This window comes from Microcebus murinus, chromosome 16, assembly GCF_040939455.1.
Source record: "Microcebus murinus isolate Inina chromosome 16, M.murinus_Inina_mat1.0, whole genome shotgun sequence".
Classification (NCBI taxonomy): domain Eukaryota; kingdom Metazoa; phylum Chordata; class Mammalia; order Primates; family Cheirogaleidae; genus Microcebus; species Microcebus murinus.
This window is the reverse complement of record NC_134119.1, coordinates 62,286,814-62,304,122: the sequence shown is the minus strand read 5'-3', so window position 1 is coordinate 62,304,122 and position 17,309 is coordinate 62,286,814. Positions and strand designations below refer to the sequence as shown.

The 17,309-nt window shown below is 52.4% G+C and overlaps 2 protein-coding genes across 4 annotated transcripts in view; both read right to left on the bottom strand.

Moving 5' to 3' along the window:
• Nucleotides 1-515: 515 nt before the first annotated feature.
• Nucleotides 516-10,091, bottom strand: CCDC97 (coiled-coil domain containing 97). Its single transcript, XM_012760742.3, has 5 exons — nt 9,880-10,091; nt 5,823-6,278; nt 3,502-3,780; nt 2,902-3,031; nt 516-699 (listed from the first exon to the last, which is right to left on the bottom strand). Exons 1-5 carry the CDS (start codon nt 9,923-9,925, stop codon nt 579-581), a joined length of 1,032 nt encoding a protein of 343 aa, XP_012616196.1. The 5' UTR covers nt 9,926-10,091; the 3' UTR covers nt 516-578.
• A 2,519-nt stretch (nt 10,092-12,610) lies between these two features.
• HNRNPUL1 (heterogeneous nuclear ribonucleoprotein U like 1) overlaps nt 12,611-17,309 on the bottom strand; it is a 38,599-nt gene continuing 33,900 nt past the window's right edge. For all 3 annotated transcript variants that reach the window (XM_012760735.2, XM_012760733.2, XM_012760734.2), the window contains exons 13-15: nt 15,867-16,156; nt 14,295-14,486; nt 12,611-13,781 (exon numbers count right to left, since the gene is read on the bottom strand). In XM_012760735.2, coding sequence (XP_012616189.1) covers nt 13,665-13,781; nt 14,295-14,486; nt 15,867-16,156 — 599 coding nt within the window. In that variant the 3' untranslated portion in view covers nt 12,611-13,664. The remainder of the gene's footprint in view (nt 13,782-14,294; nt 14,487-15,866; nt 16,157-17,309) is intronic.

The following is a 17,309-nucleotide window of genomic DNA, read 5'->3' as shown; positions in this document are numbered from 1 at the left end:
GCCGGGGTGGGGGGCCCAAAACCCAGGGAGATAAAGGCTGAGACACAGAGAGGGACGGTGACAGTACAGAGGCCGAGAGGGAAGCGGAAGTGTACAGGCAGGAAAACAGCAGGCCCAGAGTGAGGCCGACAGAGATGGGAACATACAGAGCAAGGAGGTCACGAGCAGGACAGCGGCCCAGACACAGAGGTGGAGAAAGACACAGAGCAACGGGCGAGAGGCAGCTGCACCTGGGGTCAGGTGTCGCTTGGCCTGGCCAGCTCTAGCCACAGGCACAAAGCCCAAAGCAGAGGGAGAAGGGCGCTGGGCAGTGAGATGTGGACAGAGAGACACAGAAGTAACCCAGAGAGACAGCAAGAGTGACAGGCAGGAGACAGTGGGGAAAGAGGGAGAAAGGTAGGGAACCCCAGAGACAGAAGTGAGGGGATTATGTGAGATGAGACTAGAGCCAGTGAGGCTGGTGTGGACAGGTGCTGCCCGGATGTCCCCCTAGAGAAAGAGTCACTGAGCCGGCCTGTAATCAGCTGCCTTGTTGGGACAAGGGACAGGGCAGGTGGCCGGCAAGAGGGTGGCGGCTGTCAGTCCCCATCCAGCTCTGGGCTGGGCGCATCCTCGGGCTCCTCCTCATCGAAGTACCTCTCCTCCTCATCCCGAGCCACAATGTCCAGGTTGTCGAAGTCGGGGTTGTCGTCCACGGCGCTGCAAGGGGAGAGGGCTGTCAGGGGTGAGTCTTTCTGGCACCCTGGGAGGCCGAGGTCAAGGGCCTGAGCCCTGGCTGGGTGCAGTGGGTCACACCTGTAATCCCAGCACTCTGGGAGGCTGAGGCGGGTGGATTGCTCAAGGTCAGGAGTAACAGACCAGCCTGAGCAAGAGCGAGACCTGTCTCTACTAAAAATAGAAATTAATTGGCCAACTAAAAATCTATATAGAAAAAATCAGCCGGGCATGGTGGCACATGCCTGTAGTCCCAGCTACTGGGGAGGCTGACGCAGGAGGATTGCTTGAGCCCAGGAGTTTGAGGTTGCTGTGAGCTAGGATGACACCACGGCACTGTAGCCCGGGCAACAGAGTGAGACTCTGTCTCAAAAAAAAAAAGGGGACCTGAGCCCCTGAGGTCAAAGGCCATGTGCTGGCTGCTGTGGTCAGCTGACCCTCAGAGGGGGATAACTGGCCCCTCAGAGCTTAAAACAAAAGGCAACATTTTCCAAGGCAGAGATTTTACATATAAACTCTGGTTTCCGTTAAAGAGCTGGAAAATGTGGCGACACACGGACTCACATTCCTGAGACAGGCAGCGGTTCTTAAGTGGGTGATTTTGCCCCCCAAGGCGTTTTGACATTCTGATTGTCACAGCTGGAGGCCTGCTACCTGGATCTAGTGGGCAGAGGCCGGGGTGCTGCTAAGGGCCCTCCCACACAGGACGGCGCCTACGACAAAGAACCACCTGGCCCAAAAAGTCAACAGTAGGGTCACCAGTTCCAGGCCGAAGACTCACCCTGCTTGGAGGCAGTAAGTCATCCTCACTGCACTCACTTGGTCACCAAGCCCTGCTTGACCTGACTGCTCCCGCCATCCCGGTCACCTTGCTGTTGCTCACTGCCACCTCAGGGTTCGCACACCTCCTGCCGCCCCAGCCGGAAGGCTCTTCCCTCCACTTCCTGTGGGTCTTTTCTCACGTCACCGTCTCAGAGAGGACTTCAAAGGCTACCCTGTCACCCCCTCCCTTTACTCTTTCTTTTTCTTCATGTCCCCCCCAACAAGATAGCTAAAAACTCCTTATCGTCCTCACTAGTGTGGGCTCCTGTCCTTGGTTCTGTTTCCTGCCTCATTCCCCAGAGCCAGGAAGCAGCAGACACTCAGCATGTGCTGACTGAATGCACTGGTGAGGGACACATCAGGGACACACTTGGGCCACTGCTGCCCAACAGCTACCCTCCTGAGGGGACAGGCTTTGGTCCCCACCACCCCAGACTTCCCCCTGGGCCCCTGGGTTAGCAGTGGCAGTGGTGCCCACTCACCGCGGGCTCCCCACGGCCCAGGCACTCGTCTCACCAGCGTGCGTGGGGACTGAGGCTCGGAGTGGCCTGTCCTGGCTGGATGCAAATCATCCAGATTTGGTGCAAGAGCCAGGGGATGCCAGAATGGGCCACACTGCTCCAGTCACTAGGTGCTGACTGGAGGCTTAGCCCTGTGGCAGTGCCACCATAATCCCCATGTTACTGATAACCCAGCAAGGGGCCACCTATTTGTGGTCACAGAGTTCCACGTGTTATCAGGGCTGGATCTAAAACAAAGGAGGGTCCCTCTGCTACCAGCCCTGGTGTTTGGGACCACAAGGGAAGACTGCCTCAGATGACAAAACCATTTATCTTTCACTCTGATATGTTACTCTTCTGGGTCCTTCTCCCTGATGGTCAAATCCCTTTCCAAAGCCAGGTGGTCTACACGTCTCACCCCTTAGGTTATACCGGAGACATGAACAACTGGCACCACGGGGTACCCACCACACCCCCCCCCATGCCAGGCATTGACCCTGCCGGGGGTTACTTCCTGCAGCATGAAGAGATTGGCTTCCTGGGGACGCCTGGGGTCGTGGCAGCCGACCAGGCCTCTGCCACCTGCCAGAACGTAATGTTTCAGTGTTTCATCAGCATTGAGCTACATGTCATCCCCGCTCACTCCCCTCCTTACGGATGAGGTGACTGAGGCTCTGAGACAGACAAGACTGGTCCAAGGTCACTCAGCCCCTTCGTTTAGCTGTCTGACCCAGGGCCCATGACCTGGAGCTGTTCCAGGGCCTTCTAGCACCACAGAGGGAGGCCCCCCCTGGATGCGCACGGGATCTGGCATGTGGCTGTGGGGTGCTGGGCTCGGGCATGGGGAGGTGGGGCACAGGAGCACCTGTAGTCGAAGTCCCCGTCCTTGCCGTCCAGGAAGCGCTGGTGCATCCGGCTGGTGAACTCCTCCCGCAGGATGAGCCTCTCCTCCGAGTCGGGGACCCAGGCCTCTGAATCTTTGCCTGACCTCTGGTCTGTAGCGACATACCATGGGGATGTGAATGAGGGTACGCTTGGCAGGCACGGAACATACAGTGTACAGCGAGCTGCTGCCTCTGTGCCTGGCCCTGTCTGGGTGGCACTGGGAACACAGCAAAGACCTGGACAGCCCTAGTCCCTGCCCTCTGAGGGCACACATCAAACACATATGACAGTACAGTGCTCTGGAGACCGTATACCAGGGCCAGGACGTGAGACCTGAAGGGTGGGAAGCAAGGCATTCCTGGCAAAGGTCTGGAGGTGAGAAATCACCTGGCGTCTTTAAGGAGTGGGGACAGGAATGCTGGAGAGATTGGAAGGGACTGCAGGGGGGAGGGTAGGCCAGGCAGGAGAGGATGGGACGTTTGCTTTTGCAGGTTGGGGGCTCTGCCTGGTGCCATGAGAGACAGACAGGCCTGGGGCTGGGGTGTCTGGACAGTGGGGTCTCCCTCTTACTGGCCCTCACCTTCCTCATCACTGTCTTCCTCTTCTTCCTCCTCCTCCAAGCAGGCCTCCTCCTCCTCCTGCTGCTGGAGCAGCCGCTGCTGCAGCTCTCTCTCCTGGTAGGACTGCAGCAGCAGGTCAGAGAGCGGGCAGGCGGGTGTGCCGGGGCAGCCGGGCTTGGGGGGCTGCTGGGGTGGGTCCCTGGCACTGAGCTCCTCCTGGGTTAGGTACTGCCCAATGTACTGCTCGTACAGCAGCGGGGCCCGGAACCGCATCTGCTCGTCACTGAAGTACTCGCCCCCTGTGCAGAGGAGAGGCAGGGTGGGCATGAGGTGAGCATGTCTGAACAGATGTGTGTCCATGTGTATGTGTGCACACATTCAAATACGCAGGAAAATATGCACAGATGCCTGAGGTGTGTGCCTGAATATTCACGCATGTGACTGAGTGTGTGCGAATGACCAGATCTGTATCTACGCATGTATTCACGTGTCCAAACATGTGTGCAAGGCAGGCCCGGGTACATCAGCCTCTGAGGCACTGGTGGTCTGGAACCTACGCACCACTGCGTCTGGGCAGGGTTCACAAGGCCCTGCCCTTGGTATGTGCACAGTCACAGGTACACACACATCTCCCCACAAGTGTCAGCACACTGCCCATAGGTACCCACGTGTCTGGAGTCAGCACGCAGGACAACACAGGCAGGCTGTGTCGTCCGCAGGCTGTGTGTACCTGTTTGCTGGTCTGGCTGGCAGTGGAAACGGCTGGGCACGCCTGCACCATTGGCTGTGTTTGTGCACACGTCCATGTGGGTCTGGTGTGTGTGCATGGGGTCCAGGTCAGGCAGAGCATGTGCCCACACTGGTGTCCCTGGTGAGAGCCGGGTCCTCCCAGGTCTGATCTCTCCCCAGAGTGGTCCTCTCTGCAGCCACCCCACCCCCATGGGCCTGGCTTTCCCTCCGCCCTGAAACCTAGGTTCTTCACATTGACCTTGGCTGCCTGTTCCTTGGCTCTATCCCTCAGGTAACAGTCAGACCTGCCTTGGCCCCTCCCCTCCACTGGCCCCAGCCCTGCCTTCAGAGCCCAGAGCCAAGCAGCCACTCAGATTCCTGGCCTCTGTAGTCCCTGTCCTGCTCACCCATCCTGCTAGCTTTCTTACGCCCAGCCGTTTATGGGTTCCTCTACCAGATTCCATTTCTATCCCTCCTTCTCCCTAGCTCAGACTGTCACCTTCTCTCTCTCTGGGACTCTGTTCTCTTCCTTTCTTTTTTTTTGAGACAGAGTCTCGCTTTGTTGGCCAGGCTAGAGTGAGTGCCATGGCATCAGCCTAGCTCACAGCAACCTCAAACTCCTGGGCTCAAGCAATCCTGCTGCCTCAGCCTCCCGAGTAGCTGGGACGACAGGCATGTGCCACTATGCCCGGCTAATTTTTTTTTTCTATATATATTAGTTGGCCAATTACTTTCTTTCTATTTAGAGTAGAAACGGGGTCTCGCTCTTACTCAGGCTGGTTTCGAACTCCTGACCTCGAGCAATCCGCCTGCCTCGGCCTCCCAGAGTGCTAGGATTACAGGTGTGAGCCACCATGCCCGGCCTTCTCTTCCTTTCTTGCTCTGTCCCCATCTCCCTATCTTTCCTGCCTTCTCAGTTTCTGTCACCTAACCACACCTCATTCATTCATTCCTTCTTCCCCTTCCTTTCTTCCTTTCTTCATCCTCATCCCCCATCTGTACCCATATCTCACTCTTTCTATTATCAGCCTCTCTATAGCTTGTGCCTTCTCTCTAATTAGACCTCAACTTACTCCGTTTCATTTGTTGTCATTTTTTAACTTTGGTTCTGTTACCTTTGGTCACAAAGATGTTTTTAATTATGTTGTGGTCAAAAAGGTATCAATGTTTTCCTTCATGGTTTTCACGTGTGTTTTGTTCAAGGCTCCTGGGTCCCCAAGGTCATAAACTTACTTCCCTTGGTTTCCTCTGATGCCTTTGCATATGGTGTGAGGTAGGGATCTCACAGTCCTTAGGGAAAACCTAGAACATAGAGCTGCGTTCTATGTTCTAGCCCCACTGATCTGCAAGGCCACTTCTTCTGTCATCTACTGAATTCTGATCCCTTCTCACTGTCAGTCCCGTTCTCTTCCCCTGAGCCCTTGTCTGTCTCTATCCATCTCTCTTACTTCACGTTTCTGTCTCAGTCACTCTCTGTGCCCCTGGCTTCTTGTCTCAAAACGCATCTCCCAGGAGCTGTGTCTCTGTTCTCGCATCCTTGTTTCTCACTCCCTCTGCTTCAGTCTCCCCTCGTCCCCATCTGTGCCTGCCCTCGCCCATCTGCCCCCCACACCTTGGATCAGCTCTCGCAGGGCAGCGTAGCGCCGGTTACGCAGGCGGGTGCGCAGGGTTCGGGGCCGGGCAGTGTTCTGCCGGGCCACCTCAGCACAGTAGAAGTCTGCACGGTGGTCACCTCGCAGATGGCCGAAGCAGGCCAGGTGCTCCTCTCGGAGGCCTGTGCGGAAGCGCTCCAGGAATACCAGTGGCTTCTCGTGGTACAGCTGGCCCAGGATGGCCACCTTCTCCCGCTCTGTCAGATCAGGCTCTCCCTGCTGCTGGCTGCACACAGGTAGGCGGCTGGCAGCCACAGCATGCAGCATGGCGCTCACCGCTGCGTTTTCAGCCCTGGGGGCACTGTTGTCCAGGGCCTCTGGCACCACCTTAGCTGCTTCCACCTTGTCCTGGGGTCGGGATGGGACTGGTGTCCAGCTCAGCTCCCCCCAGTGCCCAGGTCTGGGCTCTGTGTAGCCTGTAAGGGGTGGGGGCTTTATTAGTTCAGGGATGGGAGGGAGGGAGGGAGAAGGGATTGGGTAGAAAGGGACTGGGTGCTCAATCACCCAGTCAATTCACATTTACTGAGCAGCTATACATTGTGGGCACTGTTACTAGGCCCTAGAGATACCACAGTAGGCAAAAAGTTGACATTTCTGGCCAGGCGCGGTGGCTCACACCTGTAATCCTAGCACTCTGGGAGACCGAGGCGGGAGGATTGCTCGAGGTCAGGAGTTCGAAACGAGCCTGAGCAAGAGCGAGACCCCGTCTCTACTATAAATAGAAAGAAACTAATTGGCCAACTAATATATATAGAAAAAATTAGTTGGGCATGGTGGCGCATGCCTGTAGTCCCAGCTACTCGGGAGGCTGAAGCAGAAGGATCATTGAGCCCAGGAGTTTGAGGTTGCTGTGAGCTAGGCTGACGCCACGGCACTCACTCTAGCCTGAGCAACAAAGTGAGACTCTGTCTCAAAAAAAAAAAAAAAAAAGTTGACATTTTAGTGGAGGACACAGATGATTATCCACCTAATTACTGAAAATTTATACTGTGTTAGGTATTTCCTAGAGCTATGAAGAAAAATAAAGAGGAAACAACTAATGCAAAGGCCGTGAGGCCTGATTGTTTTTTTTTTTTTGAGACAGAGTTCCGCTTTGTTGCCCAGGCTAGAGTGAGTGCCGTGGCGTCGGCCTAGCTCACAGCAACCTCAAACTCCTGGGCTCAAGCGATCCTCCTGCCTCAGCCTCCCGAGTAGCTGGGACTACAGGCATATGCCACCATGCTCGGCTAATTTTTTTCTCTCTCTATATATTAGTTAGACAATTAATTTCTTTCTATTTTTATAGTAGAGACAGGGTCTCGCTCTTGCTCAGGCTGGTTTTGAACTCCTTACCTAGAGCAATCAGCTCGCCTTGGCCTCCCAGAGTGCTAGGATTACAGGTGTGAGCCACCACACCTGACCAGGCCTAACTTTTTGATGCACTTAATTCTTTGACTTTTCACTTGTTCACAAAATCATGAATACATTCACTAACTTGTTCACTCATTCAGTCCCTCTCTCTTAAGCATTCACATATTCAGCCAACTACTCTTCAGCAACTCTAAGCCAGGCAATGCTGAGGATCCACAGACGAAATCCAGTCTAGCTCCTGCCCTCAGGGAGTGCACAGGTAGATGTGGGACAAAGATAATATGGGAAAAGATAACAGGAAAGCTGAGTGCCCGGCAAACCTTGGTAAGAGCTGTTTCCCAAGAGTGGTGGGAACTGGAGCAAGCAGAACATAAGTGAAGACAGAAAGTAGAGACAACTCCTTTAGGTAGCTTAGCTGGGATGGGGAGGAGTTACAGTGACAGTTACAAGTTTAGTGGGTTTCTGAGAGGATTTCCATCATTGAGCTAGGAGAAGACTGATCTGGACAAGGGCAGGGGAAGAGGGGATGGAAGAGTGGGCAGGGGGGTGATCAGAAAGATGCTCAGGAGGCCAAGTGGACAAGCCATGGGGCTGAAGGCTGGGAGGAGAGAGAAGCACTCAGGATGAGGTTCCACTGCCGACACATGGGCCTTTGGACTTCTCAGGAGAGAAGTGCTGGGCTGGAGACAGAGTTGTGGGTGTTACCAGAGTCAAGACAAGAACTAAAGCTATGGGAAATGAGGGGTGGGGAAGGGATCAGAAGAGAAGAGGAGACAAGAAGAAGCACTGAATAGATGGGGAGAGGACATGCCTGTGAAGCTAAAGACTGGCCACCAAAAGAATAGCCACGTCTTAAAAGATAGCCCGGAATCTGTGAATCCTGCCTTAGATGGGGTGGGGGGGGCAGGGACAGGATTTTCACAGGTATGATTAAATCAAGGATCTCACCTTGGAGAGTATCCTGGATTATCCAGGTGGGCCCTAAATGCAATCACAAGTGTTCTATAGGATATACACACAGAAAGCAAGAGATTGGAAGCAGAGATTGGATGATGTGGCCACAAACCAAGGAATTCCAGAAGCCACTGCTGGCTAGAAGAGGCAAGGAACAGGTTCTCCCCTAGAGTCTGTGGGGGAGCATGACCCTGCTGACACCTGGATTTCACCCCAGTCATACTGATTTCAGGCTTCTGGCCTCGAGAACAGTGAGAAAATAAATTTTTGTTGTTTTAAGCCACCCAGTTTGTGGTACTTTGTTAGAGTTGCTCTGAGAAATGAATCTGGAGGCTGAGAAGGAACACACTGAGAGATAAGAAGGAAATCAGGAAGCATGGCATTACAGAAACCAAGGGAAAACTTATAAGAAGAATGAAGGAGTCAATGGCTAGAACTGAATTCCAGTCAAGGCTAGTAAGAAGAAACCCAAATGGGTGTTCTTTTTCTGCATGGGTAGGAAGTTATTGGGGATCCTAATCAGAGCAGTTTCTGAGGGCAAAGGCCAGACTTCAGTGGATGGGAGGTGAGAAAATAGAGACATGTATACAAGAATCTCTGGAGAACACTCTGGGAGGCTGAGGCGGGTGGATTGCTCAAGGTCAGGAGTTCGAAACCAGCCTGAGCAAGAGCGAGACCCTGTCTCTACTATAAATGGAAAGAAATTAATTGGCCAACTAATATATATAAAGAAAAAATTAGCCGGGCATGGTGGCGCATGCCTGTAGTCCCAGCTACTTGGGAGGCTGAGGCAGCAGGATCACTTGAGCCTAGGAGTTTGAGGTTGCTGTGAGCTAGGCTGGCGCCATGGCACTCACTCTAGCCTGGGAGACAAAGTGAGACTCTGTCTCAAAAAACAAAACAAAACAAAAAAAGAATCTCTGGAGAAAACAGATGGTGACTGGAAGGCAGCATGGGGACAAGGGAAAGATTTTCTTTTTAGGCTAAAAAATTTTTTTTTCTTAGGTAAAATGTCAAACATACACAAAAGTAGAAAGTATGACACCCTTCCCCCTACCTACATATACCCATCATCTGGCTTCAACAAAGATCAACTCTTGGCCAGTAGTGTTTCAGCGAACTTCAACCACACCATTTGAAGCAGTGGGATGGAATTTTAAAATGAGGAAAACAAAAGAATTTTAGATACTGACGGGAAGGCATCAGGAGAAATAAGAGATTGAAAATGCAACGGAGAAAGATGGGGGAGCACATAAGTGGAGTGAAGACTGAAAAGGCAGACTAGATTGCAGACTCTGGAGGAAGGGAAGTTACAATGAAATGGGGGAACCGTCAGTCTTGGTTTGCAGGGGACAGGTTAGCTAGGGGCACGAGAAGGCTCAGGCACAAAGGAGGAAACTTGAGAAGGGCTGGTCTGAGACAGTGGGAGAATTAGCCCCGTGAAGGGGCGAGGTTTTCGTTAACCTGAGGGCTTGATAAGGAAATAGTGGGCCACGAACTAGGAAGAGGTTAATTTCGGAGGAGGGAATGGAGGGAAAAGAGGTCAGCCTGAGACAAGAAATGAGACAATCTACACAAAGTGGTAGAGGGAACAGGTAAGGCTGACCTCAGGTGTCCCCCTATAAAGAGTCCTCCTTCGCGTTCCCGGGGAATCATTTCCTAGTGGCACCGCAGCTGCACCCTCCCGCCGCCTCCGCGTGGCCAGGACCTCACCCTCCTCGGGTTCTTTCGTTGCCGCTGCGGTCGCTACGGCGTCCATCCTGATTTTCTCCGACTTGTCAACCGCCGTGGAGGAATCCGCACGCCAACCTCCGCCCCACAAACTGAGGAACCACTTCCGGCCGAGAAGGTTCACGGAGCCGGGTGCTCCTCTATGCCCAAGCACCAAAGTTCCGGTCCGAATGCCGACCTTCCTATGCGCATGCGTGCCTCCCTCGGGTCCCGCCCCCAGCAGCCAGGAAGGAAAAGGGCGCCCGGGTGAGACAGAGCCCGTTCAGCCTCTCCTGTCTGAAGTTGGACAATCAGAAGGGACTCGAACCACAGTTGTGACTCTAGCTCCCGGCGTGCTTAATTTTGGGATGGTTGAACGACCGCCCTTCCAGGGCCTGGCCCTGTCACACTCTGAGGGTTTGTGCTCTGGTTTAGACCCCAGCCTACCCCTTTCATTTCACTACCTCAGGGATATTTACTAAGCCTTGTCATCATACTCAGTTTCTGGCTGGTGAAACTAGAGATAAAACTTCCCATTTTGTGTCGTCAGGACGTGGAGGAAATCTGCAGATAAGAAGGGAGACAGCCGTGGTTTTGACTTGCCATATGAGTTGGGTAGGGACTCACATTTAGTTGTCTGTTACCGAGAGTGGACAGGCATGTCACCAATGACCACCCTGAGTGGCCAGGGCTCTGATGGACCCAGTGGGCTGAGCGAGCCGCCCACCCCAGCCAGAAAGGTCAGGAAAGGCTTCTTTCTGGGAGGAGGGCACCCGCCAAGCTGAGACCTGAAGGATTAGCAGGAACTAGGGTAAAAGGAAGGTAGGGAAGGGTCTCAGGCAGGAGGCTGGCAGGCATGGATAGTTCCAGTTGCTGCAAGCACTTCCATACAGTCAGGGATTAAGAAAGGAGTTCTGACTTGAAGGCCATGATTGGGTTGTGGAAGATTTCATTTATTTTTGAGACAGAGTCTCACTCTGTTGCCCCGGCTAGAGTGCCGTCAGCCTAGCTCACAGAACCTCAAACTCCTGGGCTCAAGCCATCCTTCTGCCTCAGCCTCCCAAGTAGCTGGGACTACAGGCATGCGTCACCATGCCTGGCTAACTTTTTCTATTTTTTGTAGAGACAGGGTCTCGCTCTTGCTCAGGCTGGTCTCGAACTGAGCTCAATCTGTCCCTCTTGGCCTCCCAGAGTGCTAGGATTACAGGCGTGAGCCACCGTGCCAGGTTGTGGAAGATTTAATATCATTAATCTTTACACAAAATTCCACGTACACCTGTGTTCTCCAAGGCAGAGGTTCATGGTGTTTGCAGGTTAGAAAAAGGATTTGTGACCTCACTCACCTCCAGAACAAAAGAACATTCATCTTATGTTCAAAAGGGGAGCAGAAAGAGGCGGAGCCAGTGAGGTTACCAGGTGCTAGGCCAGGCCATGAAGGGCCTGGTAAGCCACCTTAAGGAGCTTAACTCCCTTACCATACAAGGAGAGTGCAAGGGGATCAAGGTAAGGGAATGGAGATATGACATCTATGAGGAAGCTAGTGTAATAATCCAGACTGTGGCTGAGAGCGGAGGAAGAACTTAACTTGCTTTCTGGAGTTGTGGAAGAAAGCCAATGAGGTTCCTATTTCCCGCACCAGATGAGCGGGGATGGGCTATCCCTAGACGTTATTACCCTGAGACGCCAGCAGAGGGTGCTGCTGCCCAGCACATAGACCTGCAGGGCATGGGACTTCCAGAGCTACCCTCCCTGCCCCTCTGGGAACAGGGAGGGTAGCACTCTAGGGTCCTTTAGTGCTACCGACTTTGGCCTCTTGTGAGGGATGCCCCAGCCCATACCTTGAGACTAACTGGCTGCTTTTGAGTTCCCATAAGGGAAGGGATTGGGCTGCACTGGCCTCTCCTGTGGCCCAGCACTGTCCCTGACAAGGTGCCAGGAACACAGCATGTACAGAGGGAATGAAGAAATTAATGAAGTTGCAAGGGAGGACGACAGTGGGAGGTGGGGGTGCAAGCTGAAACTCAAGTCCTTTATCCCGTTGTTTAGTTTCTCCCTTGTCTAGGAAGCCCTGCCTTCACCCTACCCCAGGCTCTCACAGTTGACCACCTGGGGCTGACACTATTTGAGGGCAGGTTTCAGTTATCCCTGCAGTGGGAGCTGTGTGAACAGGCTCTAGGACTGCCTTGGCCATGCAGTGTCCCCAGCACTGTCGAGAACAGTTGAGGAACATAGCAGGTCCCCAATACATACTGGCTAAAACACAAAGCTCCTGGTGCTGGGAACAGAGGACAGACAGGACTGTCCTGAGTACAGCACCTGAGGGGTCAGTCAATACCCAGCAATGATTCCCAACAAACCAGCCTGGTCTCCACCCCATCATTCCCACCTGTCCCTCTGCCTAGGGACCTGCTCCATGTGTTCTACTAAAAAATTCCAGGAGGGATCTTGTACTGTGAGAGAACCAGAGAACTACCTTAAAAATGAAATAGTGGACTTAAAACCAAGGGCCTTGGTTCAAGGGTGCATTTTTAGCACCTAAACTGGGGCTAGGCACACAAATCCCTCAGTGTTTGTTTAATGAATGAGTAAATAACTTCCCTTGAAAAGACCCCCCACCTCAATTAAAGGCCAACTGCAGTAACACTTTAGGGTTTTGACCCTGCTTCCTTCCTGCTAGGAGGTGCCATATCATTTATTGAAAGAAAAGAAAACAAAACAAAACAGGGCAAACACATTTCTTAATAAGTGCAGTTTGTTAAAATCCTGTTAAAACATATGGGTCAAGGGGAAGTAAAAATAATCAGAGGATCGCTGTGGAAAAACTTTTAGGCCTGGCACCTGGGAGACCACTGAAGAGGTGGCAGCGGAAGCAACTTCATGTTCTGAAGGGAAGAAGCACCGCCCCCCTCCCCTTCTTCCCTCTCTCCCATTTAATCCCACCAGAAACTACCAAGACGCCCAGAATAAAAGGTTTCAAGTTCAATAGTCACACTCTCTCCAAATACAAAAAGCAGTTACAATTCAACTGAACACAGAAGCTTGTGTGCAAAGTTACGGGGAACTGAGACATCGTATAAAAAGTTAGGTTAAAGATGATTTTGTGGTTTTGTTTTGTGTGTGTTTTGTTTTGTTTCGAGGGTGTGGCTCTTCCTCGGTCACCTGAACTCAGCAAAGAAATGGTTATCTTGATGAAATATCAACAGCTGACCCACAGTAAAAACAGACAAATTCTAAAAATTAAAAAAAAAGCATAATTACCAAAAAAATATGTCACTGCTTCCTCCCTCCGCATTTTGCTTTTTAAACTTTTTTTTTTTTTAAGTTTTTGATTTTTTTTTAATCCTGAAAAGTAGACAGTAAAACAGCTCCTGGAAGAATTTACAACCAACTGCATGAGGGAAGCTGAGGGGCTGGAGCAAGGTTGGGGTAAGTGAATAAGAACAGGGTCTCCCCTCAGTCACTGCAGCCTGACTGTATGGCCAAGGGAAGAGAGGATTTAGTCAAAAAGGAAGAAGGTAGGAAGAACAGGAGGTGGGAGGTTGGGGGAGGGACAAACAGAAAATAAAAGGTCATTGTTGCCTGTTTGAATCCAGAGAAAAATGCCTGGCCCTGTGGTGGGGTGGGGGGAAGAAGCCCCTCGGAGGGGAGGCAGTGGGCTGGAGGGAGACAGCCCTGGGATGACCCCATCCCCAGCACCGCAGGACCTGGTGGGAGTCAAGGAGGGGGCCGAGGCAGGCGCTGGTGGAGGAAGCCGGCAGGGGCCTCCGGAAGCCTCTGGGACACACTGGCTACTGTGTGCTTGTGCCACCCTGTGTGTTCCCGGAGTAGCTCCCGTAGTCGTAGTTCCCGTAGTATGGTGGCCACTGGCTCTGGTTCTGATAGTACTGGTTCCACTGCTGGGCATACTGGGGAGAGAGAAACCAAGAGCACCAAGTTGTCCTCCATCCACCCCACAGTTGGCTCCTTCCCTGGCTGCAGCCTCACCTAGGGCAGAGACGGGTCCTTAGGAGGACAAGTGACTGACCTCATGCCACAAAGGCAGGCAGTTAGGAAGCCAGGTCTCCTGGCTTGTCAATTTAGTGCCCTTCCAGGTATAGCTAGATAATTACACTCAAAATATTTCGTAACAGTTATGACAGCCCGAGCACCAACCTGAAGCAGGATATGGAGGCCCCTGCCACGCCACCCCTTCCCCTTTGCTTGCTGCATTGTGGAAAGGAGCTAGGATACCAGTTACTCAGCAACCAGTACAGAAGCATTTACCAAATAAAATGGCTGATGGCAAAATGAATGCCAGCCTGGGGCCAGCAGGCTGCTCATCTTTTTAGGGATAAGCAGGGACTCCAGTCTGGGAATACACACCTAAGAGGGGCCCCTAGAAGTCCCTCCACCCCACTGGCCCCCAGTCTGGCACCTACCTGCTGATACTGGTTATAGGTGGGCTGAGGGTAGGTCTGCGCGGTAGGAGGCGGTGGTGGGGTGTATGGGGCTGGGTTGTAGCCGCCGTAGCTCCCATAGTTGTAGGCAGGTGGTGGTGGAGGTGGAGGTGGTGGAGCTGTGTAGCCCTGGGTGTAACCTCCCTGGTTGTAGGGTGGCTGGCTGTAACTCGGCTGGAAAGTGAAGGAAAAAAACGCAAAGCTCTGTGAAATAGCCAGCTCAGGGTTGGGATAGCGGAAGGGCCTTTCCAGGCAGCTGGCCCCCAGAGGCACTTGTTTGAGGGTGAAGGAGGTGGGCCAGACCAGAGACAGGGTAGAACAGCAAGGATGAAGCGCAAATGCTAGGGTTGTGTTCTGGACTCTAATCCCAGCCCCGAGACCTGGGAAAGCAGGATACATGGCATCTCTTGAAACACAGGTTATCTTTTCTGTAAAACGAGAATCATAACAGAACCATCCCTACAGACTTCCTTGTACTTTCAATAAGCTTGTGTGTACAAACCACGGGGCACTCAGTAGATGCTGGTAGTTGCTACTGGAAGATCTCTGAGGATACCAGTGGCAATTTACTTTGTGCTCCCTATGTAGAGGCTGTTTCATTAATTCATTCACATATCAACTCTGGGGGTAGGTTCCTAATTAGCCCCATTTTACAGAGAAGGAAGCTGAGGTTCAAGAAGGTGAAATCAGTGCACCAAGGTCACACAGCTAAAAAGGACTTGACCTAAGGTCTGTCTAGTCCCAGAATCTTAATCACAAAGCTACAGTGCCAGCCATCCCTTATGATAAGAAAAACCTTGGAAGTGAGTTCTACTAATAGGTCTAGTCCTTTATGGGGACAATGAGGCCAAGAGAGCTAAGTGGTTTGTCCAAGGTCACAAAATCAGGATGTTCTGGGGGTGGGGGTTTGAATCTGTGCCTGCCCAACTCCTGTTCTAGGAACTGGAACTATTCATCTATCTCCTGGCAGCTGCTTCCAAGTTTGGCAGGAGGAAGGTGCTGAGGAAATGGCTGTGAGGTAAGTGAAGACTGTTCTGGCTAACGGGAGCCTATGCATAACAGAGCAGAGCACTGACTTTCCAAGAACCGGAACTGAGCCCAGAGCTGCTTGGGAAGGAAATGCTTCACGCAAAGGGCAAGTCCTCACTGACTTCGGGGCCCTGGTCTCCACATCATGAAGACAAAGTGGCCAGTCCTTTCCAGCCTGGGCAAGAGGTAACGCCAATCAAGTGCTTTCTCGGGGAGTCAGTGAGGTCAGTGACAGAGCCAAGAGAAATGTACTTGGAGGGATTGATGCTTACAGCCCATCCCCCTGAGGATAATGAGAGAAGAGGGAGGTTCTGAGATTTACTCCCAGCTTTGGAGGGGATCTGGGAATGTCTAGGGTCCATCCCAGTCAAGAGCAATGCCAAGGAGAAAGAAGGGCAGGTTGGAGCTAAGAGTAGAGACCAGTGGCTGAAGCATGTGTTGACTTCCCTAAACCTGTCTTGTTTTACTTGCTCAGGTTCAAGGGCCTATGTGTGCACACCTACATACACACACTCGTTCTCTCACCTGTGGAGGGCTGTAACTGCTGACGGTGGGGGTGCTGGTATTGGCGCTAGAGCCAGGGATGTTGCTGTTCTTATTGTAGCTGCTGGCCCCTGGGGGGTTCCGAGCAGGGCTGTAGCTGGGCGGCGGTGGAGGTTGCTGGGGTGGTGGCTGTGGTGGCAGCGGTTGCTGGGGTGGAGGCTGTTGCTGGGGAGCCCGGTTGTAGCTGCCTCGGTTGTTGGAGTTGTTGTTATCCCGGTTGTTGTTACCCCAGCGGTTCTGGCTGTAGCCACCACCTCCACTGCGGTTGAAACCTGCATGGGAGAAATCCAGATGAGCGTTCCCCATCATTCTCAACTTGTAACCCTTAGAAGCTGGACTGCCTTGGCTGCTATGGCTCAAGCATGGCCAGGTACAGAGCAGGAACCCAGTTTAAGTGAATGAATAAAGCCTGCCCTCTGGGAAGCCTCACATCCTGTCCCCACCCTACCAACGCCAGGTCATTGCTGCCTGCTGACAGCTTTGTCTCCTCCACTGGACTATGAGCCCAGTGAGGCCAGATTCAGGACACTCTTGATTTCTACTGTGTTCCAGCAACTCAACAGTTGTTGAACAAACAGAAAGAAATGTTCAGGAAATGGGTGCTAAGCACTGGGGACAGCCATGAATGAGTCACATCTAGTCCTCTTCAGGCTGACTCAAATGGGCCAGCATCTCCTCTGCCTTTGTGAGGCTGTTTCTTAGGCCTAGAACACTTGCCCCTTCCCTGAGCAATGCGTATCGCAGCTGTGGAGTTTGGCTTAGACAAATGCACCTCAAGAGACCATTCCTGAGCCCTGCCGTCTCCCTGCAGGCTGCACTGGCGTCACAGCAGCCCTGGGCTTTCTCATTAAGCTATTTGGGTCATGGCTGTGTCCCCAGAACTATCCAGCACAAAACTAAAACAGAGTAGGGCTAAGGATATATTTGTTAAATTATGAACAGACACTTTACTTCAGAGATAGCAACACTTAGTGACTAAGAACTTGGGACCTGGGTCATCTGAATACCAGCCCTGGATTTAGCTGGGTGATCTTGGGCAAAACCACCTCTCCAACCCTGTTTCTCCATTTGTCTTAAAACCAAAACCCAAGATTCAATCCTAACTTTTTGCCTTGTGCCAGGTCCTTAGATGGGACCCAGGACTGGCAGTAAACTTGATCTGGCCCCTATTCCCAAGGAGCTCATGGTCAAATGGGGAAAGATTCACAAAAATGACAGCAATGTAACAGAGCACTATGACATGCAAATGGGCAAAGGGCTTCATAAACAATAACCAGGGGAGTGGGACAGTAGGAGTTTCCCCGAGGTCCCACAGTCGGACTTGTCTCAGTTCTCTACCAGAGTTCAATTCACAGCTGGTGCACAGTGTACTTCAGCTGCTGAATGAATAAGGAGTTAAAGCTCAACCCTGACCTGGGAACAGAA